Here is a 21,709-nt window from a genome sequence, read left to right on the forward strand (position 1 = left end):
GGCTCTGACTGCTTCACACATGAAGTCATTTTGTAAATCTGAAAACGTCACCCTGCCGTTGTCATGAACTGCAGACGCTCAGCCTCGGGGATCCCAGGGTCGCTGGGACCCTCGGAGTCCTGGTGTCGGGGCCAGCAGCCAGGCTCTGCGGCATCTCCTGCATCACCAGGACTTTGCTCCCTCAACAACATATTCTTTGAGTCATGATACCAATGAATAATAAGTTCATTAGATACTTTCCCTTCCCACTTGATCCCTAGCTAGGAGCAAGGTTGTTGAGTTGTGTTTTGCTTAGTTTTCTAAAATGGATGAGAGTTGAAAGGGACAGGCGAATCCTGAGGGCCTCACAGGTGGGGGGGTTAGAATGGCCTTGTGCAGAGTGGGGAGGGGAACTTGGGTACCCAGGTGACAGCGGCAGACGCACAGGGACAGGATGTAGTGACGGGGCACACGCCAGTCTTCCCCAGTTCTCTGGAGGTCAGCCTGGTTTCCACACCCTTGTCTCCTTTCTGATCAGCATTTCACCCCAAAAAATCAAGTTGAAGCAGACACAAGTCCAGGCCAAACAGACGTCTGGTGTTATGAACCTCTGGTCCTGCCCTACAGCTACCCAGCTGGGTAGGTTTTGTTTACTGCTCTGTCGGGGGCGGGGAGGGGCTGCAGACAGAGGTGTCCCTGAGCCCCAGCAGGCAGGGATGGAAACCTTGGTGACGGAACAGCAGCTCCTCAGCTGGCATCGCCTCAAAGCTCCGCAGGGCCCGGAATAGCCGTTCCAAGGCTGCTCTCCTTTCCCTTCCCTTTTTTTTCCCCCTTTAATTAATTTAAGCTTTTTTGATTAAGTGACAGCTTTCATCACTCCTGGCAGCTGCTGAGAGACAAGATAATTTATAGATGCACTGACACTATATGATTAGGACAAGCACCACCAATAACAGACGAGAGATATGCTGAGCAAGCTGATGGCCTTAGCTCATCGGTGCCTCCCCCACCTGCCAGGCGAGTCCCAGGTAGACGTCCCGCGTCAGCCTGGGGTACCCCCCCCCGAAGACTGTAGGTAAACACGACTCCACCCCGGTGCCCGGGGGCTTTCTCAGAGCTGCCTGGTTCTGCTGGGGAAACACGTAACTCCTAAAGTCCTCTGGTCAGAACTTCCTGGCCAGTTACCAGGGCATCCCTGGGGGCTTGGTCCAGGCAGGACCTGGGACACAGCGGGTCCTGGGCCTATCACTTCTGGCTGACCTTGAGCACACCCTCCTCCTCCCACTGGACGCCACGGAAATGCCACCATTGTCTCTGGGGCTCACAATGGAAAGGCTGAGAGTCACTCCTAGTCCCCCAGCAAGGACAGTAATTAAATCACCCAGGAAATACAGGCTCCGTCCTCCATCCATGGCCCTTCGTAACCGTCCTGGGTGGCCACAGCCCATGGGGTCACAAAGAGTCGGACACAACTTAGCGACTGAGCGCTGCACAGCATAGAAAATCCTAGTTGTAAATACAGAGCACCCACTGTCTTAAACCCTCAAGAACACACCGTGTTACCCCTTCCTCATGTCAAGCAGAGGTGCTCATGGGTGAGCCTCCTCCTCCTCCTGGGTGGAGCATGTGTCCTCTTTGCACGCCCTCAGTCCGGCCTTCTAAGTGTTCCTTGTCTCAGGGTGAAGGGCACCCTCCCTGGGTGAGAAAGGGGCCACTTAGCAGGTGCTTCTCATGCAACGGGTGCTGTGTATTCACACCTAGTATTTTCTGTCCTGTGTTGTGCCACGCTCAGTAGCATCCAACTCTTTGCAACTGCGTGGACTGTAGCCCCACTAGGCTCCTCTGTCCATGGAATTCTCCAGGCAAGAATACTGGAGCAGGTTGCCATTTCCTACTCCAGGGGATCTTCCTGACCCAGGGATCGAACCTGCACCTCCTACACTGGCAGGCAGTTCTTTACCACTGAGCTACCTGGGAAGCCCAGTATTTTCTAGGCAGGATTAAATGGGAGACAGTCAGCCCTGTGTAGCCCCGAGGATTAGCAGCTCAATCGGAAGCCAAGATTCCCCTTCACCTGAGGGTCTGGCCTGCCGTGCGTGGCCTCTACCCACGTGGCTGAAGGGAAGGAGGAGGGTACCTGCGTTCCAGAAGGTTAAGTGGACAAACCACACTGAGACAAACGGGCACCTTGTCAGCTTCTGGGGGCTGGCTGCTTGGGGAGCGGAGAAGCAAAGCCACGGGGGTTCCTGTGAAAGAATGCGTGTTTGTGGCTGGTTCTTTGGTGGCTGTTCTTGGCAAAGAGCTGAGTGTGAAAGATTGAGGAGAGCCTGGGAGGAGTCGAGCTCCGGGACTAGGGGGAAGGATCCGTCATGCCATCTGCGTTCCTAGCGCCTCCTGCAGCTGGTGCAGAGCTAAGCTGACCACAGGCATCCAGCATCACACGGTCAACTGCCCAGGGGACCTGCCTTGTCGGGGCACCCCTGCCTCCCTGTGCCCACCTGACAGCCAGACCGCCTGGTCCGGGTTCCTTGGAGGAGGACTTCTGCTCCCTGAGAGATATTGGGAAAACTGGGGGCAGGACATGGTTCTACTGAGCCAAGTCACTTTATGCTTTTAAGATTTTTTTATTTTAAATATCCATAGATTCACAGGAGCTTTCAGCGGCAGGACAGAGAGGTCTGCTATGACAGGGATGTTTGATTTCTTGTTATGGTCCAACGGGACTCTGAGACTCTGCATTTTTAAAGACTATTGTCTGTCTGTTGTTCACATTGGGTCATTTCTGTTCTATCTTCAAATTCACTGAGTCTTTTCTCTGTTGTTTCCATTCTGCTATTGAGCCCATTCATTGAGTTTTTAAATTTCCTCCATTACTGTTTTCAAGTCTAAAATTTCCTGCTTTTTGGCTGAGGTGTTCTGTTTCTTTTCTGAGACTTTCTATTTTTCCATTGTTTCATTGCTTCAAGCATGTTTGTAAATTGGTTGTTGAAGCAGTTTTATGATGGCTACTGTAAAATCCTTGCCAGATAATTCTAACATCTGGGTCATCTCAGTGTTGGTATATGTTGATTGTTTTTCTCTCATTCAAGTTGACATTTTCCTGGTTCTTGGTGTGGTGAGTGATTTTGAGAGCAAACTGGACGTTCCGGTTGTTATTTAGAATCTTGTGTTATTGCCGGCTTGCCACATAACTGTGCCCTTTAAAATGGCTGAACTGGTAAATTTTATGCTATGCATATTTTATTGTAATGTGGAGTGAAGTTTGTCTTGCTAGGCTGCCCCTTTCCTGGGTCCTGGGCTAAAAGAGCGGACCTCAGTCATGCATGTGTTGGTTTGCCTGCACCCGCTGGCATTTCTCTGTTACCCAAAACCCTGGGGACTCACCATGTGCCTTTCCTTGAGTGCTGGGGCCCCCTGCCACTGCGCCTCCTTGTGCTCCTCTTATAGTCGTCTTGTGTTTGCTTTGTTTGGAGTGTCTGTGGATTTTATTTGCACTTTGTGGGATGAATGGGGAAAATATGTCTGCTCCATCTTTCCAGAAGCAGAAGTCTCCAGGTCACTTTATTTTATGGAGCAAGTTCGGCCCATGTTTCATTTCTACTGCCGGCCAGTGAGTCTCCCTCATTTCCACACTGTGTGTATAACCAGGGCTGACGGCGTCTTCTGTTCCAGGGGTCATACTTCTGCAATCACCTGTTAACATTTCTAAACATTTCCAGAGCAGCAGAGAGGTCGCCCGGTGTCATCCATCATACCATTGCACTGCCCGGCGTCTCCGTTGCCCCAGGCTCAGTAACGCTAATCTTCGGTGCATTTAACGAGTGCCCGTTCATGATCATAAAGTTAGTTTATTCTTTGTGTGCAGACACTTCTCATCTTGTCCTAATCATGGCTTTCCTCAGCTCATGCCTTCTGTCCCGTCCACACTTTATCAGCACATATGGTCAAATATGCTTGGGCTGGATTTGCCTTTTCTTCTTCATCATGACGGCTGGCTTTTAAAACCCTCCTGGGAGCACACGCCCTGGTGCGGCACCCGAGGCACTGGGCTTGGGTTGGGGTATCTGGGTTTAGTCCTAGTTGCACTGCTCACCGGCTAATCATTCGATTCCCCGGAGCCTCAGATTCCTCATCGTTAAAATGCGGGAAGAAGAATTGGGCCATCCGTCCCCACAGGCCCTTCCTGTGGGACCAACTTCATGTTCAGTCCACTCCCTGTTGTTGAGTTAAAGTCGTCATCCGACCGGGGTGGGGGTGAGGCAAATGTGTCCCTGACAGTTATCTGCTGGCAGGTGGACAGTAGGCGCGGAATTTCAATCGAGACACCTGTGTGGGGTCTGCCCCTATAGTTTTTTATCTCTGTTGACAACTGCGCTTGGAGCAATACACAAGTTCTAAGTGACTTTTGTCCTTCTCCCTCGAAGCCAGGTGCCTTCATCACGTGTCCTCTTCAGCCTCTTCCTCTCCGTCTCCCATGACCCCCTCTACTCCTTCCTTCCTTCCTTCCTGAGTGCTCACCTGTGCAAAGCATGTCACCTGTGCTCCCCTGACACGGAGAAAAGAGCTAAGGCATTGCCGGGGCAGAAAGAGCCAACCACGGCTGTGCCCAAATCCCCATCAGGGTGAGGGAAGAAATAAGGTGGGAGAGGAAACGGGGCAGCAGTGGGGCCGCGGAGCAGAGATGGATGAACCGGGCAGCTCGGGGAGACGGAAAGGCAAACCCAGGAGCAACGTCTGTCGGGCAGGGATGAATCACGGTCCCCCACCAGCTGCCAGGGCCCAGCAGGCTGCCAGTGCTGGCCTCTCTCAGGCTCCGGTCATTTGTAGCTTCCAGTCTGGGATGGCAGGACCGGGTGTCCTGCTCCTATTAGAGTCGGCCAGAGGGACCGGTCCCTCCATGGAGCAGGTGGCCTGGCTGGTCATGGGGCCCGTGGTCTTGCAGGATCTGCATCACCTCAGCCCCTACAGGGCATCATGTCGGCCTCCCCCTGCCCCACCCCCAGCTCTGGGAACAAGACCCCAGCTTCCCATCATCCCCTGCAGGAAAGGGTGGAGAACTAGTCCCCACCCCACACCACCCAAGCATCTGGCTTTAAGAGGTTTTCAAGAAAGAGATCCAGGAGGTTCAAGGCGATGGATCCGGGAGGTTCGTGTTGATGTTTCACTTCCAAGGACCCTGATTCCCATGGACCGCTTTGTGCAGAAGAAGCCAAACCAAACCAAAGGGAAGGGAATAGACCAGCCTGGAGTACAAAGCACCTAGACCCTGCCTACGTGCAGGCATGTGTGTGTGCATGTGTGTGCATACTCAGCGCAGGTGTGTCTCCCAAGAGTGGACCCTGTGAGGATGCCCTGTCCTTTGCTGCCCCCCACGTCAGTGCCTCTCGGGTCTCCCTGTGTTTTCTGAGGGGTGGGGAATGAGGGCGGACACCTAGCAGGTGGGAGACAGAGGAAGGTGAGGGCGCGTCAAGGAGATGCGCAGTGACTGGAACCCCGGTGGGGGCGCTGAGTATGCTCTGCTGTGGGCTCCAGGCCCCAGCTCTCCTACTGATCAGGTCGTCTCAGTTCAGTCACCTCCAGCCCTCAGAGAGCACTCGGTAAACCATCTCATCTCTTTGAACCGGGGGATAAGTACCTTGATCAATGTGTAAACAAGTAGATATAACAGATGCCTAGCAAACGGATTTCGTGCATTTTCAAACTGCTGAAGCCAGATGGAGGGACTATTTTGAAGGAAAAGAGAGTGTGTGATCCAGGGGGTCTCTAATCTGCCAACTGTGACCCAGCACACACTTCTACACAGCGGTGTCACGAGGTGGGTAAGATGGGACAGCACCGAGGAAAGACTGAGAAACGTGCAGTTTTGCCCAAATCTAACAACTCAAAATGTAGGTGATCTTTATAATATAAGCTAAGAGGCTGGGGGAAAGAGACATTCTGTAACACAGGCCAGCTCTTGCACCCACCTAGGCTCTTCTGGAGAATGAGTGAGTGAGTGAATAAGTGACTGAATGAATGAATGTGTGAAGGATTGAGTGGGTGCATGAATGAATGAGAGGGAATGAGTGAGTGACTGCATGAATGAATGAGTGAGTGAGGGAATGAGTGACTGAGTGACTGCATAAATGACTGAGTGAACGAGTGAGTGATTGCAAAATGAATGAATACAACCTGACAGCCTGAGGCTGGCCCCCCATCCTCCCCCAACCCCACCCATGCCCCCCACACCTTTCCCCTTGGCTGCATAAATTGCTGTGTGAATTGATGGCGCCTGTCAGATAGAGCCACCTGAGATGGAAATGTTCGTTTATTGGCACGGACGTGTGTCAGCTCAGCTCTGATGGATGCTGTGCTGCTGCTCCGAAGCCCGCAGTCCTGGAACCACTCACGGTGGGACCACAGCTGCTGGGTCTGCACCTTGACCACTGCTTTGGGCTAGAGATGGCCGTGCCGTCGTCTCTCCCAGGTCCCACGCCACATGGTCCCAGCCTGCCACACCTGCCCCGGGCTGGAGAAGGGCTCCCTCCTTCCATCTGTAATGCTCCCACATCCTGCTGGTTTGGCCATTATTAGAATACAGGATTTCCAGTGGAGGCTGTGAGGGGCAGGAGGCCAAGCTCCTGGGGCCCACCCTGCCTGAGGCTGTGCAGGCAAATTGGACAGTCAGAGGTCAAGCCTTGGGCTGGGCTTCGGCAGCCTGTGGGCCCTGGACAGCCTGCTTGACTTCTCTGAGCCTCGGACTCCTCACCTGTGGTGGAGGTGGCATCTGAGGCCAGCCTCCGGGGACGGGAGCATGTTAACTGCGGGCATCCACACAGGGCGGCTGCTCCAGCCACCTCTACTGTCCTCACCCCCTCAGTGTCTCCTGTAAAAGCACTGACCCACCGTCCAGGCCCCTGGTGAGCCAGCACCTGGGAGCCAGGATTTCCTGAGATGTGAACTCTGGGGAGGACGCCAGCCCCCTGTGCCAATGACGACCCTGCTCCCCTGTGCTGGGTGAGTCCCCTGAGTGTAGATGCCACCCGGGATGCACGAGTGTCGAGTGGGAGCTCCACCCGGACCCGCCGTCTCAAAGGAAAGCCCGGTCCTCTAGACGTTCATCACTTTTCCCAGATCAAAGGCGTCACACGGTCTGAGGGCCCAGTGTCTGACCTGGATCCTGGGAGAGCCCAAGGTGCCCTTTGCCTCTGGCTGGTGTTGGGAAGGAGCGCCCAAGCTCACTAGTATAACGGCCTCATGCAGACCTCACCGTGTTGTGATGGCCTATGTCCCTTCTGACCCTACCCCCAACTTGGCTGCTCTGACCAGGGTGCTGCTTCTTCAGCTGCAGGCCCCAGAGTGCTGAATGTCTGTGCACTTCATCAGAACTCAAGTCCTTGAGGCCAGACATCTGACCCGTCCACAGGCTGTTTGATTCTGGCCCAGCCCAGAGATCCTGTCTCCCCAGGCCCTGGGCCGTGGGGTAGGGGTGGGAGAGGGTGGCAGCTGGGAGCAGTGACTCAGGGGAGGGCGTCAGGCCAGAGGCTGCTGGTGCTCTGAACTCTGGCTGGGTGCAGCTACTCTGGAGTCACACGGGGACTTCCAGCCACAGGAGCCAGAGGTCAGTGGGAACCTGGCTGCGGTCAGACAGAGGGTCCAGGTCACTGGCTTGCTTTCTGCACAGAAGGTAGAGAAATGGTCAGCTCTTCCCAGAGGATCCAAGCCTCACGCCCTGCAGGCCCTTTCTCCCAGGCCTGTTGGACACGTCCCCCTTTGTGCACTGTAGGGGGCTCCCCCTACACACGGGGTCTCTGAGGGCAATCCCGGGCTTCATGGGCGTAACTTCAGGAACCTTACCTAAGGACTTCGTTCTGGGTGTAAACCGACTCCAACGACATCACACTTCTTTCCTGCTCTTGTGCATCTTCTCTTCCTAGCTATTCTGCCTTTTTCCTCCTTTCCATCTTCCAGTTTTCCTCTCTAGCACTGTTGAAAATTTTTATTGTACTTTTTAAATTGAGGTCTGGGCTTCCCTGGTGGCTCAGACAGTAAAGAATCTGCCTGCAATGTGAGAGACCCAGGTTCGATCCCTGGGTCGGGAAGATCCCCTGGAGGAGGGCATGGCAATCCACTCCAGTATTCTTGCCTGGAGAATCCCATGGACAGAGGAAACCTGACAGGCTACAGTCCATGGGGTCGCAAAGAGTTGGACACGACTGAGCAACTTAGCACAGCACAGCACGTGGCTTATGTACAATATTATGTTAGTTTCAGGAGTACAACGTAGTGATTCATAATTTTTGAAGGTTATACTCCAAGTTAAAAATGTATTTCTGTATATTAATTTTGTATCCTCCAGCTTTGCTGAATTCATTGATGAGCTCTAGTTGTTTTTTGGCGGTGGCTTTACGATTTTCTATGTATAGTATCATGTCGTCTGCAAACAGTGACAGTTTTAATTCTCCCTTTTCCAACTTGGATTCCTTTTACTACTTTATCTTCTCTGATTGCTGTAGCTAGGACTTCCAAGACTATGTTGAGTAAATGTGGCAAGTGGGCTTCCTTGTCTTAAGGAAATGCCTTTGACTTTCCACTGTTCAATAGGATGTTGCTTTTGTTGTTGTTTAGCCGCTCAGTCGTATCCGACTCTTTGTGACCCCATGGACGGTAGCCCACCAGGCTCCTCACTCCATAGGATTCTCCAGGCAAGAATACTGGAATGGCAGTATTCCAGTATTGGCAGAGGCAAGAATACATGCCCTCCTCCAGGGGATCTTCCCAATCCAGGGATAGAACCCGTGTCTCTTATGTCTCCTGCGTGGGCAGGCAGATTCTTTACCTCTAGCGCCACCTGGGAAGCCCTGACAATGGTTTGTGATTCTTTAAATGTATTGTTGGATTCAGTTCACTAATGCTTTGTTAATGATTTCTGATCTGTGTCCATCGGTGACATTGGCCTGCAATTTTCATCTTTTGTGCTGTCTTTGGCTTTGGTATCAGGGTGATGGTGGCCTCACAGAATGATTTTGGAAGCATTCCTTCCTCTGCGATTTTTTGGAACAGTTTCAGAAGGATGGGTGTTAACTCTTCTCTAAATGTTCAGTAGAATTCACCTGTGAAGCCATCTGGTCCTGGACTTTTGTTTTGGTAATTGGTCAATTTCATTTCTGGTAATTGGTCTGTTCATATTTTCTATCTTTCCCTGGTTCAGTCTTGGGACATTATGTATTTCTAGGAATTTCTCCACTTCTAGGTTTTCCATTTTATTGGTGCATACTCGGTTATAGTCATGTCTTAATGATCCTTTGTATTTCTGTGGTGTGGGTTGTAACTTCTCTTTCATTTCTGATTTTATTCATTTGAGCCCTCTCTGCTTTTTTTCCCAAAGAGTCTGGCCAAAGGCTTATGAATTTTATCTCTTCAAAGAATCAGCTCTTAATTTCATTGATCTTTTCTATGATTTTTTAATTCCCTGTTTCATTTATTTCTGCTCTGATCTTTATGGCAGCACTTGGATATAAAACCAGGTGGTCTCCCTTCAGAGACAGGGCTCCCAACACCATGCCCTGACTTTCCAGGACAGTTATCCTGTCCACACAGAGGCTGCACCTCCCTTTGTGAGAACCCCTGCTCCACCAGCGTGTCTATACCTGCCTGAACCTGGGGTCTGGTCGTTTCCATAACACACTGACATGCTCATCCCTGGGCCTGTCCCAGCCCCAGTTAACCTCATCTCTGGACGGGGCCCAGGTTCCCCAAGAGATCAGCGCAGGTGGCCTCGGCCCAGCCTTCGAAGCCAGGACCTGGGCTTGTCCCCACCCCATCCTCTGGTGACCTGTGACTCGGCATCAAGGGGTCCAGGCTGTTGCTGCTGCTAATCAGAGATGCTGACTCCTGCCATTGGATCACCCTCCCATGGACAGAAGGTCCTGGTTGAGTTAAAATCTCATTTCCTTGAAAAAGCCCTGTGGGTTGAGAGGTATGGAGGCTCCAGGCACCCTCTGGAGTTATTTGGGTCCGGAGGCTCCCCAGAAAGCTTGGGTGACCATCTGGCTCCAACAGCTACAGAAGTAGCTGCTCTGAGGTCACCAACCTGAGGGACACCTTACCCCCGACCCCGCCCTGGAGCCCCTTGTGGTCTGTGGACTCCTGGGAAACACGTATGCACCAGACACTGAGCTCTGCATGATTTCTCATAGCCGGGCAGAGGCCGAGGGAGGAAGAGGCGTTCATTTCACAGATTAGAAAACTGAGGCCCAGAGAAGCAGCATGCCCCCCCGAACAGAGGCCTCTCAACCTAGCTGGGGTCTCAGCACTGAGGTGGGTGTGGGCTGGGCCACATGGAGGAGAGGGTCACTGCAGGGCCTGACTGCCAAGGCCCTTGGTGTGGCCCATAAACTCAGAGCAAGGTGACTGCTTCTTGAGAACACACAAGGTCCAGCAGGTGGACATGGGGCCTGCTCCCCATCAAGCCTCTGATGGGGGCGCCAAGCAGAGCCAGGCCTTCCATGGGACTCAGAGCGAGCCCCAGGGCCTCCTCACCTGCAGAAAATACACCGTTTCTGACGGTCATTGTGAGGATGGAATGTGAGGGTAGGGCACTCTGAGCAACTCTGGAGCAAGGCGTGTGCCCTCAGACCTCGGTCCCATCTGCTACCAAAGTGTAGGAAACTCTCATTTCAGCCAGATCCTGAATTAGACAAAAAACAGCCCAATAGCCAAAAATGTAAACCGTATCTGGTGAAGGAGTTTAAATTCCAAGAAGACACTTTCATTGCCTTTTTCAAATATTAACATTTGGTTTTTTATTTGACTATACCAGGTCTTAGTTGCAGCATGGGGAATCTACTTCCCCGACCAGGGATTGAACCCAGGCCCCCTGCACTGGGAGCATGGAGTCTTAGCCCCTGGACTCCTAGGGAGTCCCTATTGCCTTTAAATAAAATGCTCATCTTATTTTTCTCATCCTCCCAGCTCAAAGGCCAGAAAAGTAAAGCTGAGCAAAACCCTTTTCAGGGAACTTACACGTGTTTATAAAACATATTGTGGTGGTAATATTTTTAATATTTTCAATCAACCCAGCAATTTGGTAACTTGAAAACTCTGCTCCTTAAATGAGAACATGTGGAAGCAAAGAATAAAAGATTTACTTGGCTAAAGTCACAAAGCAACTAAGAGGCCATACCTGGTCAGACCTTCCCACCTGAAGTGTCACAGCTTCTAAAAAGCCCATAGTCACAATTGGTTTATTGAGGGACGAATGGGATTCCCCTTAAGGAAAGGGGGTTGTTTGAGAGGGCCAGTCAGGTTTCTGCGGCCCACCCAGAACAGCTAGTGGCCAAGTCCTGGCTGTTAGAAGAGAGGGCCTCCCTCCCTGCGTGTCTGCACTCCCATCCTCTCTCCTCACTTGTCTTGGATGGTCCCTAGCCTTCCCATCATCCTCCATCCTTGTGCTAAGACGCACTGAACTTGGCAGTGAGTGAAGTACTGCTCTCTGCTTCTCTTCTTGGGGGAAATCCATCAGTAATTAGACTCATTTTTCAATTTTGCCACCTAGAAACAGAAAATGCCCATAAATCTCCCCAAACAGAAATCAGATGTAGCTGATTTAATTACCAAGGAGTAAACAAGGTGATTCTGCATCCCTAAGACACCCAAATGCGTTCGTAACTGGCTCATTAAACTACTGTAGAACCGATTATTCGCTGTGAGGCGGAGGCAGGGTGGGGACCAGACACTGGCTTTCATGGGAAGGTGATGGGCTGGTGCTACCAGGGCAGGGGGGTGGTGCCAAGGACCATGAGGCGGGGGAGGGGAACAGTCCAGTGGGGATGGCACCTCTGCAGACAAGTCTGTGACCCTGAGGCAGGCCTTGTCCTTCCTCACCAAGACCCCCCTCTCCTTCCGCAAGTCCCCCCATCCTCCACCCCGGCCATCCTGTAGGAAGACGCACTAAAGCTTTCTTAGGTGGGTTTACCTACAAGGAGTGGGTGGGTGCTTTGGGAGCCTCACTGAGGTGGAATTAGGGTGACCGCAGCCTCTAACTCACCTGGGATAACCCCCATGCATTGTGTCCCCATGAATTAGTCACAGGCTCTCGTTCACTCTCAAAACGGCCCTTGTTTGGATGATAAACTGTATGACCACTCTGTGCATCCGGCAGGGAGGGGACAGGTTGTAAGTCGGCACCGATGGATAGATGGTTGTGTGTTGAGAAGGATGCTGAGGTCGTGATATGGGTCAGCAGGTGAGTTCACAGTGATGGCTGAGCAGCGTCTCCTGGCGTGGGATGGGCAGGCAGGCCAGCAGGTAGAGGCGGCTTGTGTCCAGGGTCTCTGTGGCCCCAGCATTCATCGTCCCATCTACCATAGGGTTTATATCCACAAGTCAGAGCAGCAGCATAATACAGGGACAGTGAAGACTATGTTTAGGGAGCTATTTCCCCGTCCAGACGGGGAGAACAGGACCTGGGAGCTAATCCCCTGGCTCCCCCGACCCTCAGCCCCAGACCCTCACAGCCGAGGAAGCAGTGCCAGGAGGACTGGGTTTAGGCCTCGCTGTCCTGGTGGACTCCACAGCTGTGGGAGGGGGCCAGGCCCTCCGCACTCCCCCTACTTGGGATGTCAGCCTTTCCTGGGCACCTGCGCTCCCTCGGCACAGATCAGGAAGCTCCTGCCCACCCTGCGTAGGCTGGGGCACATTCTCAGCATCACAGGTGGATACTCAGGGCTCTGTGCTTGTTTTTAGTGAGTCTGCACACATTTCAAGCAGTTCCCGAGGTCAAAGAAACAGGGGGGTCCCTGCTGAACCTCAGCATACCCTCAGGGCACAGTGACCCCCAGGACTCAGGCCCGAGGAGGCCGCGAGGAGTTGTGAACTCACAGGCCCAGAGGCTCCAAGGTATCAGCTTCCTCAGTCATGCCGTTCTCCACCCCCGGATGTTTCTATAGCAACATATGGTGTTTTGAAAGGATGACCAAGCTGTTTCACTTGCTTACGCTTTCTTGTTTGTTTTTTGGTTTTGAAGAGGGGGTTGGAATGAATTCTGTAAGGACTCTCATACCTCTAACGTCAGGGGGAACACAGCGCTGCTCACAAGAGCAGTGCCACATGCACACTGACACTCACACACACATTCACACACACTCACCCACCACACAGATCACTCTGCCTGAGCTTCTTGGCGTCTGGCACCTGCCTCTTCCCTGGGTTCTTGTCTGGATCCATCTTCCTGACTTCTGGGCCCTTTGCAGCTCTGGCTCAGACCCTTAAACCTGAGGGGTCTTGTCCCGCTTGTGTCTTAGGGGATACGCGGGACCAGGGAGGCAGAGAGATGGATGGACCTCGGGGCTTGGGTCAGGAGGTCCAGCGGGTCCTGGGTCCCAGGCGTGTGCCTCCCAGGCCTCACCTTCTCAGCGTCCCAGTCTCTCCAGCAGGGAGGTAGCTCGGATCATCTCTGAGTTCCTTTGTCTCTCAGGCCCCGTGGTTGCACACGGGATGCCGTCATTCCTGCCTGGAGACAGTTTCCGTGACGTGGAAGCACTATCTCAGGCCGAGGCCGTCTCCAGTGGGTGGAGCCCAGCCCCAGCTCTCCTCTGACAACAAACTCTCCAGGGCCCACTTGTCCAGCCGCCCCCGTGAGCCCAGCTCCCCTCTGAGCCCGCCCCCTGTGCGTCTGGCACCAGCAGCTCGGCCCCGAGTCCAGAATGGGTCTCCTGGCCTCAGCGCCTGGAAGCACACATTTGAGACCTTTCTCAGGAGCCTCTGGGGCACCTGGAGTTGAGGACCAGTGGCTCACGTGCTGAGGAGGCCGGGTCAGATCCCACGGCCAGATCTCCTCCAGTCTGTCTGGTTCTGCCCTTTTTCACTTTGCGTCCCCAAACCCTGAGCTGGGCTCGGAAGGCCACCACTGGCTCAGTGTCTCAGAGACGGGGAAGATGGGCTTGGGGGCAGGGGGGGTGTGGTGAACCAGCAATTCACCAGCTGGTGGGCTGCAAATGGTATGTCCTCCCGGGATGCCCCATCCGCAGTGTGGGCGGGACCTGGGGGTCTTCAGTGAGCTCCTCCTGACCCGCGAGGAGGGGCAGTGGGTCTGGGGTCTGGGTCAATGACTCCTGGAGGCCAAGGCTCCTGTAGAGTGAGCATCCATGTGTGAAGGCCACGGGCAGCCTCCACCTGGTGGGATCATGACGGCTCCATGCTAGAGAGCAGCTGCTGGGGCGGGGGACGGGGGGAGACGATGAATCAGCCCCGAGTCTGCTGGAGCCAAACCAAGTGTGGACTCGTGTAACAGAGCCTCATCCACAACAGGGCTCTCTTAGTGGGCGGAGAGAGAGGAGGACCAGCCCACCCCACCCCCATCCAGTGCCCACCCCATCCTGGGAACTCTAGGGCCCCTGCTGACCTGGTCTCAGTCTTTGGACAAAGAGTTTTGTTTTCTGAAGGAAAGGTCGGAGCGCGTGGGCAGCTGCCTCTGTCTCCTGACTGTTGGAGGTTCCCAGACTCCACTTCTGGGTTTCAGGAGGCTGGGCTGTAGCTCCTGGGTTTGTGACTCAGAACTGTGGCACTTTCTCTGTGCTTCCAACTCCTCCCTCAACTCTCTCATCCTGAGTTCTCTCCTGAGAAGTCCAAGCAGGTGTTCATTGATTAAGATTTCTCAAAGGTGTGCAGTTTTCCCACCACCCTAATTTCTGCCTTTTAAGACTAGAAGACTAGTGGATCTGAGCGTGCCTGTGGAATGGACTGTGGGATTGTGGATGTGGCAGGGGTCCCTCCCAGCGTCTGCCCTGATCCGACCATAGAGGGGCCCCTTCTCCACCGGCTTGGGGGAACTGTGGGGTCAGAACTTTCCAGACCCCCCCCAATCTGATGACTTTCTCTCTTTACTTGTGTTTCCTAGGAGCGGGTGGAGTATCTCTTCCTCATCATTTTTACTGTGGAAGCATTTTTAAAAGTCATAGCCTACGGACTCCTCTTTCACCCCAACGCTTACCTCCGCAATGGCTGGAACTTACTAGACTTTATCATCGTGGTTGTCGGGTGAGTACCAACTCCCACACCGCCAGCCAGCGCAGCCCCTTCCCTTCCACACGTACCTGTGTCTTTTTGATTTGGTCACAAGGGCCCTGGGCTTCAGGCCAGACCAGAGGATCTATTAAAAATCCCTCTGGATTGAGACTTTCTGCAAAGGGAGGGGAGCTGTTACCTGGAACAGACCTGCTGCTCCCACATGCACGCCTGCGCCCACACACACACCCACACAAACTCACACAGGTGAATCAAGGGTTTCTGCTGGAGCCCAGGGTCCTCTCTGCAGCCGCAGAGAAGCCTCAACTCTAGGTCTTTTATTCCGTCTCCAGCCTCACGTGGACCGAGTTCCTGGACACCTTCCCCGAGGTGAGGCAGAGCAGGTGTGTTTGGGCTGGACGTGACCCTGCAGCCACTGTGAGGGAGGGGCGACTGGCACACAGGAGCCGAGATGCCCACCTGCAACTGAGGGTCCTCACTCAATGGCTGCCCGGGACTGATGGGCTAGAGGAAAACAGGACTAGGAAGGGCCAGAGGATGGGACCAGAGGCACTTCTCAGGAGAAGAGTAGTGAGAGAGGTATAGGAGAAGGACCGGCACCACCTATGCTCAGAAGCAGAGCAGTGCTGGCATCTGCAGGAAGCCTTGGAGCCGTGATCTCCTTGTCGGGGCGTCGGTAACTTTGGGGAACGTCTTTGTCAAATGTTGGTACAAACAAGCCCGCACTTGCTGCTGGAGATGCAGGTGCGGTTGACCAAGCTCCTGCCACTCGTCCATCAGTGCAGGGCAGGCTCCCCATGCCTCAGGGCTGACCTGGCGCTACGTCAAACCCACCTGGCACTCATGCCCTCTCCAGCCCCACAGCCTCCGGGGTCAGGTCCGTGTGCCAATGGGCTCTTATCTAGGGGACCATCCCAGCCAACCCAGGGCGCATGCTGCTCTGGTGACTTCCCCAGAGAGCGCCCTGCTCAGAGCCCATGGGCATCGGGCCTCTCCCACAGGAAGCGACGGAGCAAGTCAGGGCCACGTGGGAGCGAGACCCTGTCTCCGGGCATCTGGATGGCTTCTTGCGGGTGTCTAAGCGGTGTTAGGGTTTTCACCGCTGTGCTTTTTGCCCGGCCCATGTGTGACACACTTTGCAGTAACATAAGGGACACGGATGCTCCTGAACTGTTAGCCACGTGCGAACGTCGGGTGAGGAAGCAGCTCTACAAGAGGTTCTGCTGCTTCTCTTCCCACTGGGTGAACAGATGACCGATGAGTGCCTTGAACTGACTCAGCAAGCCATGGTGAAGGCCTTTAGGCCGGTTGCTCCTCACACCTCCGCGTCTTTTTCAATTCAGCGTCTTCCTTGAGGCCTGAGTCTCCTGGGAACCTTTCACAGACTCGCAGGAAGAGCCCAGGACTGAGACGCGGTGCTTCTGGGGCCGGCAGAGGAGAGGGGCCTCGTGGGGAAAGGAGCTGCATCTTCTCCCGTCTGCAGGATGGACTGGCCTTGGTCTGTGCCACACTCTGCCCCATCCACGGCCTTCACCTCTGTGTGAGGAGGGAACAGGAGACACGGGCAGACCTCGGACAGGGCCCCTGCTGCCTCTCTGCTTGTGGGGATTCTGCTCCTCCTGCAGAGTGGACGGCTCTCGGGTCGGCCCAGATCCCAGTCCCATCTGCCCAGGCGGGCTGTCAGACTTCAGAAGGGAGAGAGGCATCCAGACTCGGCACCCTTGCAGAAGTGCCTCCACCTGACCGTTCACAACACGGAGGCCACGATGCCAGCCCCGGCTCACCTGTGGTCCACCGAGGCCCTCTGGCTTTTTCCCACTGATCGCACACTCGGTTCCTGGTTTCTCCTCTCCGAGTTGCTCATCTTCAGGGCTCTCCATCCAGTCTCGATCTCAGCCCATCCTTCTAACTCAAAATGTGGCACACAGCACCTCCACAGAGGGCGTGGCCCAATCACCTCTCTTCTGCCATGCCTACCCCCCGCTCCCCCTCTCCAAACCCTTTACCTGGACGTGCCCACCCCCCACATGCCCCATTCCTTTTGGAAGTGGAAGCACCTCCTAGGAACAGTGGGGACACAGCTGGTGAACTTCCGAGTCCTGTGAGCTACACCCACCACCCCCACCAGGTGCCTGTGGAGCCCTCCCCACCCCTTCCCACCCAGGGGCCCTTCCCGTCCCCACTGGGCACCCAGGAGCCCTCCCCCGCCCCCACTGGGCACCCAGGAGCCCTCAGTAGAATGCATCCACTCTGACCATCTGCTCCAGCCTCAAGGGCCTTCACTGTGGCTCCATCTCCCTCCCAGTACGGGCCCTGCCTCTCAGCTCACAGGCCCTCCAGAGACTGTTGTCCACTCTGATAAACTCGAATGTTGGGCTAAGGAACTGACAGACACATTCCAGGGGAACTGCCTGGAGATGACCCCCGCCATAAACATCCCCATGTGCTCCCAGCCCTGGATGGTGGAGGGCACGAAGCAGTATTTGCACCTCCACTGTGTCTGAATGAGAAGCAGCATACTGGCCTCCGCGAGTGGACACCTTCAAGGCCCAGTCCCGAACTTTCTACCCCTTCAGGGTTGACAGAGGGGAAGGCTGTTCAGTCTCCGATCCCCTCCCTGAGTGATATTTGTGGACATCTTGTACATCAATAAGCGCGTTCCTTTCTTCCAGGAAATTCTAGGAACCAAATCTGGTTTAGATTGGGGATGTTGTTCAACAGACGTGTAGACTGGTTTCCTCAGTTTCAGTAGAAAGAAGTCTTCTCTGTGGAGAAAGGACCCAGCTCCCCCCAGCCCTGGCCACCCCTGCCTGGATCAGAGGTGTCGCCAGCTAACACAGGGAACCGTCCAGCTGCCAAGCTGGGGTGAAGGACGCCCAGAGCAGGAAGGATGTCAGACGTGGTCCAGGCGACTCGTCAGAACTTCTGGTTGCAGCCCCCGCTGTGTAGGCAGCCTGCTCGGGGACCCCGAGCACAAAACAGACCGAAGGGAGGCCGCTCATGCCCCGTCTCACCACCCTCTCTTGAACACATGTCTCTCAGCTTTGTCCCCGTGAGTCCACCAGCCACACCTGCTGTGAGGGTCTCGGGGGCCCTGAGGCCTCTAAGCCAGTCTCCCACCCTTGTACCTGCGGCACCGCATCAATTTCCGAAGGCTCCTTTGTTTCTGCCCAGGTTCAGGTCAAAGCCAGGGGCTTGTCAGGAGGGAACGTGGTTCCCGGGCACACAAGCCTGGATGTCGTGGGGGGCAGAGGGTACCGAGGAGGGACAGGCCCTGGCAGCAGCCCCCACCTGCCTGACACTCTGCCCATGCTGCCGATGCCCGAAAACCCAGCTTGATGCCAGCACCAGGCTGCTGAGACCTCTCTGGGCAGGTGGGACCCACCTTGAGGTACCGTCATCTGATGAGAGTCAGACCCTCCCACACACCCAGACTTTCCTGGCTACAGCCACCTGCAAACCCCACTGCCCAGCATCCCTGAAGACGTCAGAGCCCCGCCGGGCAAGCAGGATGTCCTGATGTTCCCTCTCTCCTTCTATTCCAGGCTTTTCAGCGCGATCTTAGAGCAAGCGACCAAAGCCGATGGGGCCAACGCCCTGGGAGGGAAGGGTGCTGGATTCGACGTAAAGGCGCTGAGGGCGTTCCGTGTGCTACGGCCCCTGCGGTTGGTGTCCGGGGTCCCGAGTAAGTAGCTCATCCATTCAGCCATGTGACCTCTCCACTGTTCCCCCTCACCCATCCTGAGTTGCCAAGGAGTCTGGTTTCCTATAAATGGAGGGTTTCCTTGAATGGGTCCCTTTGCTGTAAAGACCCCAGCTCCAATGTGAGTCAATTAAAACCCACCATGGCTCCCGCTCACATGCCCCTTGGCTGAGACAGCTGCACAGAGAAGACCCTGTGGCCATCTGAGCAGCCTGGCCCCCACCCCGGGCTCCTGGAGCTGGGAATTTAAACACATTTGCAGCAGAAGAGCAGAGAGCTAATCCCCCAGGCTCTTGGGGCACAGAGCTGACAGGATTATCTCTACCGTCTGTATTTTTTTTCAAAGAACAATCAGAAAAGCATCAGTGGATGTTCAAAAAGTCCCATTTTGCCACCTCTCCCAACCTCTCCTCCTTTCATATCACGTGGGGTGTCTCCAGCCTCAAAAGCCCTATTTTTGGACCTGCTGCCTGTTGAAGCGAAAGCTGGCTTTCCCTGAGGGTGGAGGGTGCTGGCCTGAGTTGGGCAGATGGGCCAGGGTCGGCTCCCCATCCCCAATCCTGCAGGAGCCCCCCAACCCACCCCATTGCAGAGCAGCCCCAGCGCTGCACACAGAAGGTCGGGCTCCCAGCGTCCACTCCAGCAAAGCCCAGCCCAGCCTGCTGCAAGCTAAGTCCACTTTCTGAGAAGTCCTTCCCCTCCTTGCTCACTGGTGGTCCCTGAACCTGAGACAGGATGTGGGTGCTGGGACGTGTCACCAGCCACTCAGCTTCTGGCCTCTAACTCGAGGCAGGGGGGTCCCCAAACCAGGCTGCAGCCAGACTAGCTTGGAGATGGGGCCAGGCCAGGAAGGCAGGGGCTCTCTGCACCCCCCACCTTTACACCTTAATTGCCACCAACCTGGTGATGTTGTCCTGCTCGGCAGGTGAAACCTGCCTGGGTGCAAAATTGTAGGGACACGGGGACCTTGTATTAACTTGTCTAGTCCCTGCCGACCTGCACACGTGGTGGAAACCTCCTCCTAGAGTAACTGAACTGGCCACAGTGGGGGGACCAGGCTCGTGACTCAGACCAGCTCTCCCCACCACATGCACGACTTCCTGTAAGGTGTTCCAAGTACGTAACCCCCAATGTCTTAGACATTTTACCCTCATACCTGCCTCTGCAGTTCCCTTGTAAGCCCCTGGAAGCCCAGATATGCCCTGCACTCTCTGACACCTGCACAGTGCCTGGCCTGGTCTCTACCCAGGGCAGGGGCACTCCCTGGATGGACGATGGCAGAAGTGGGGACCCTGGGCAGTGGTGGCCTGTGTTAACTCAGAGGGAGTATAGACGTGGTCACACAGCACAGGTAAGCAGATTTTCTCTGCCTGGCCTTAACCACTGGGCACTAGGAATGGAAAGAGTGTACATGATGGCTGAGATCCAAGACCTCTTAGCAAAGCTGGAATTATGGGGTTTTCATGGTCAGTCAGCCATCACTCAATAGGCCAAGCTCAGGAAATGAGAAGGCTGGTGACAATGTCTGTCAGGACTTGCGTGGCAGGACTTCCATCTGGATGGCCCCTGGCTGGCCTCAACCCCTTGGTGTCCACAGAAATGGCACCTTCCCAGGGGTCTGTCCCACTGCTCTGCCCTCCATCCCTCTCTGCTTTCTGCCCCCGCTTCACCCTCCACCCTCTTCCCTTGTTTATTTACTTCGCAACCCTCACCTCACGAGAGCAACCAGGCTTTGTATTGTTCACTACCAAATTCTTGTCACCTACCATCATCTACAAAACGCCTGGTCAGTCTTTGTGGGGGGCTGGGCCCCTCATGGCCAAGCACAAGCTCCACGTGGTGGGGGCAGAGCACCAGCACCCCCAAGTGACTTCAGGGCTAAAGACCTTCCTTCCCTGGGCGCCTTCTTTAGTGTTTCCAAAGGGCTTTTTCTTCTATGTTATTCGAGCTTCATGGCAACTGTGCACCATGCAGCTGAACACGCAGGTGTTGTTTCCGTGGCAAATATGCTGGCTGGGTGGTTTGCGGGACCTGAAAGCCCAAGCCCACGAAGTTACCGTTGCTCTCTGTGTCCATACATGTATTAAATGCCATGGAGTCTCAGGATCACAGATATGGAGGGTGAGAGATGATAGTGAGGGTACAAGCCCAAGAGTCATTTATTAATTTGTTCAACAAAATCCACTGAGTGCCTACTTCATAAAGGACTTCTCTAGCCTCACAGCAGATACAGAGGTGAGTCAGACACTAAGTGTCTCCTCAGAGAGACTGAAGTGTCAAAGAAAAAATGTTCATAGAAATGATGGTGTAGAGCAAAAATAGAGATGTGCAAAAAAAAAAAAAACAAACAGATGAGTTCTGTGACTGGTGTGCTCTGGGGGACTCCATACTCTGGGGAGTGCAGGTAGCAATCAGGACAGGCTTCCTGGAGGAGGTGGCACTCCTTGGAGGAGGAGGAGAGGCCTTGAAGGGTAGGTAAGGAGGGGCATCTGGGACCTCAGGATGAAGTGGTAGGATAACTGTGGCCCTGGAGACATGTGCAGGGAGGTGAGGGATCAGGGGTGGGTCTTGCTGTGGGTGTAGGAACCAGCTGACACTCTCAGGACATGCTGTGTAGCTGAGGCTTGTCTGCTCTGCTCCAGGCATGCTGCAGCAGAGTCTGATGGTCAAGTTACTGAGTATCAGTGACACAAGCAACCAAACCAGGGAAGTCCTGACTTTATGCTCTACCTGAAGAAGCTTAAAAACTCATGGGGACCAAGAAACTTAACCTGTTTATTGAGATGCACAGACTCCCCTAGGAGGAAAATGTCCCTTTTTGATTTGAGAACAAAACGCAGGTCGTGACAAATGTCCGGGCTACCACCTACTAAATGCAGAGTTGGGTGTCTGAGTCAGGCTCTTGGAAGAGCTTCATTGGTGGGTTGGCCAGCCCAGTGGTCCAGAAAGACAGGGCTTTAGCTCTAATTTACAGGCAGGCATACACAGCCCATGGAGAAGGCAATGGCACCCCACTCCAGC

The 21,709-nt window shown here is 54.4% G+C and overlaps 2 protein-coding genes and 1 long non-coding RNA gene across 17 annotated transcripts in view; 1 reads left to right on the top strand and 2 right to left on the bottom strand.

Annotated features, from left to right (window-relative positions):
- The window catches only part of LOC132345376 (putative uncharacterized protein FLJ46204), a 39,481-nt gene extending 32,707 nt beyond the window's left edge, over window positions 1-6,774 (bottom strand). Inside the window, exon 1 of the mRNA XM_059887243.1 lies at window positions 6,728-6,774. Coding sequence (XP_059743226.1) covers window positions 6,728-6,774 — 47 coding nt within the window. The remainder of the gene's footprint in view (window positions 1-6,727) is intronic.
- CACNA1C (calcium voltage-gated channel subunit alpha1 C) overlaps window positions 1-21,709 on the top strand; it is a 459,127-nt gene that overhangs the window by 299,610 nt on the left and 137,808 nt on the right. For all 15 annotated transcript variants that reach the window (XM_024992752.2, XM_024992747.2, XM_024992758.2 and 12 more), the window contains exons 4-5: window positions 14,858-14,997; window positions 18,531-18,670. In XM_024992752.2, coding sequence (XP_024848520.1) covers window positions 14,858-14,997; window positions 18,531-18,670 — 280 coding nt within the window. The remainder of the gene's footprint in view (window positions 1-14,857; window positions 14,998-18,530; window positions 18,671-21,709) is intronic.
- On the bottom strand, window positions 10,371-14,894 carry LOC104970340 (uncharacterized). Its single transcript, XR_009494669.1, has 3 exons — window positions 13,367-14,894; window positions 12,008-12,320; window positions 10,371-11,511 (listed from the first exon to the last, which is right to left on the bottom strand). It is a non-coding gene; the product is annotated as an uncharacterized lncRNA (long non-coding RNA).

This window comes from Bos taurus, chromosome 5 (assembly GCF_002263795.3).
Source record: "Bos taurus isolate L1 Dominette 01449 registration number 42190680 breed Hereford chromosome 5, ARS-UCD2.0, whole genome shotgun sequence".
In the NCBI taxonomy this organism is placed as follows: Eukaryota; Metazoa; Chordata; class Mammalia; order Artiodactyla; family Bovidae; genus Bos; species Bos taurus.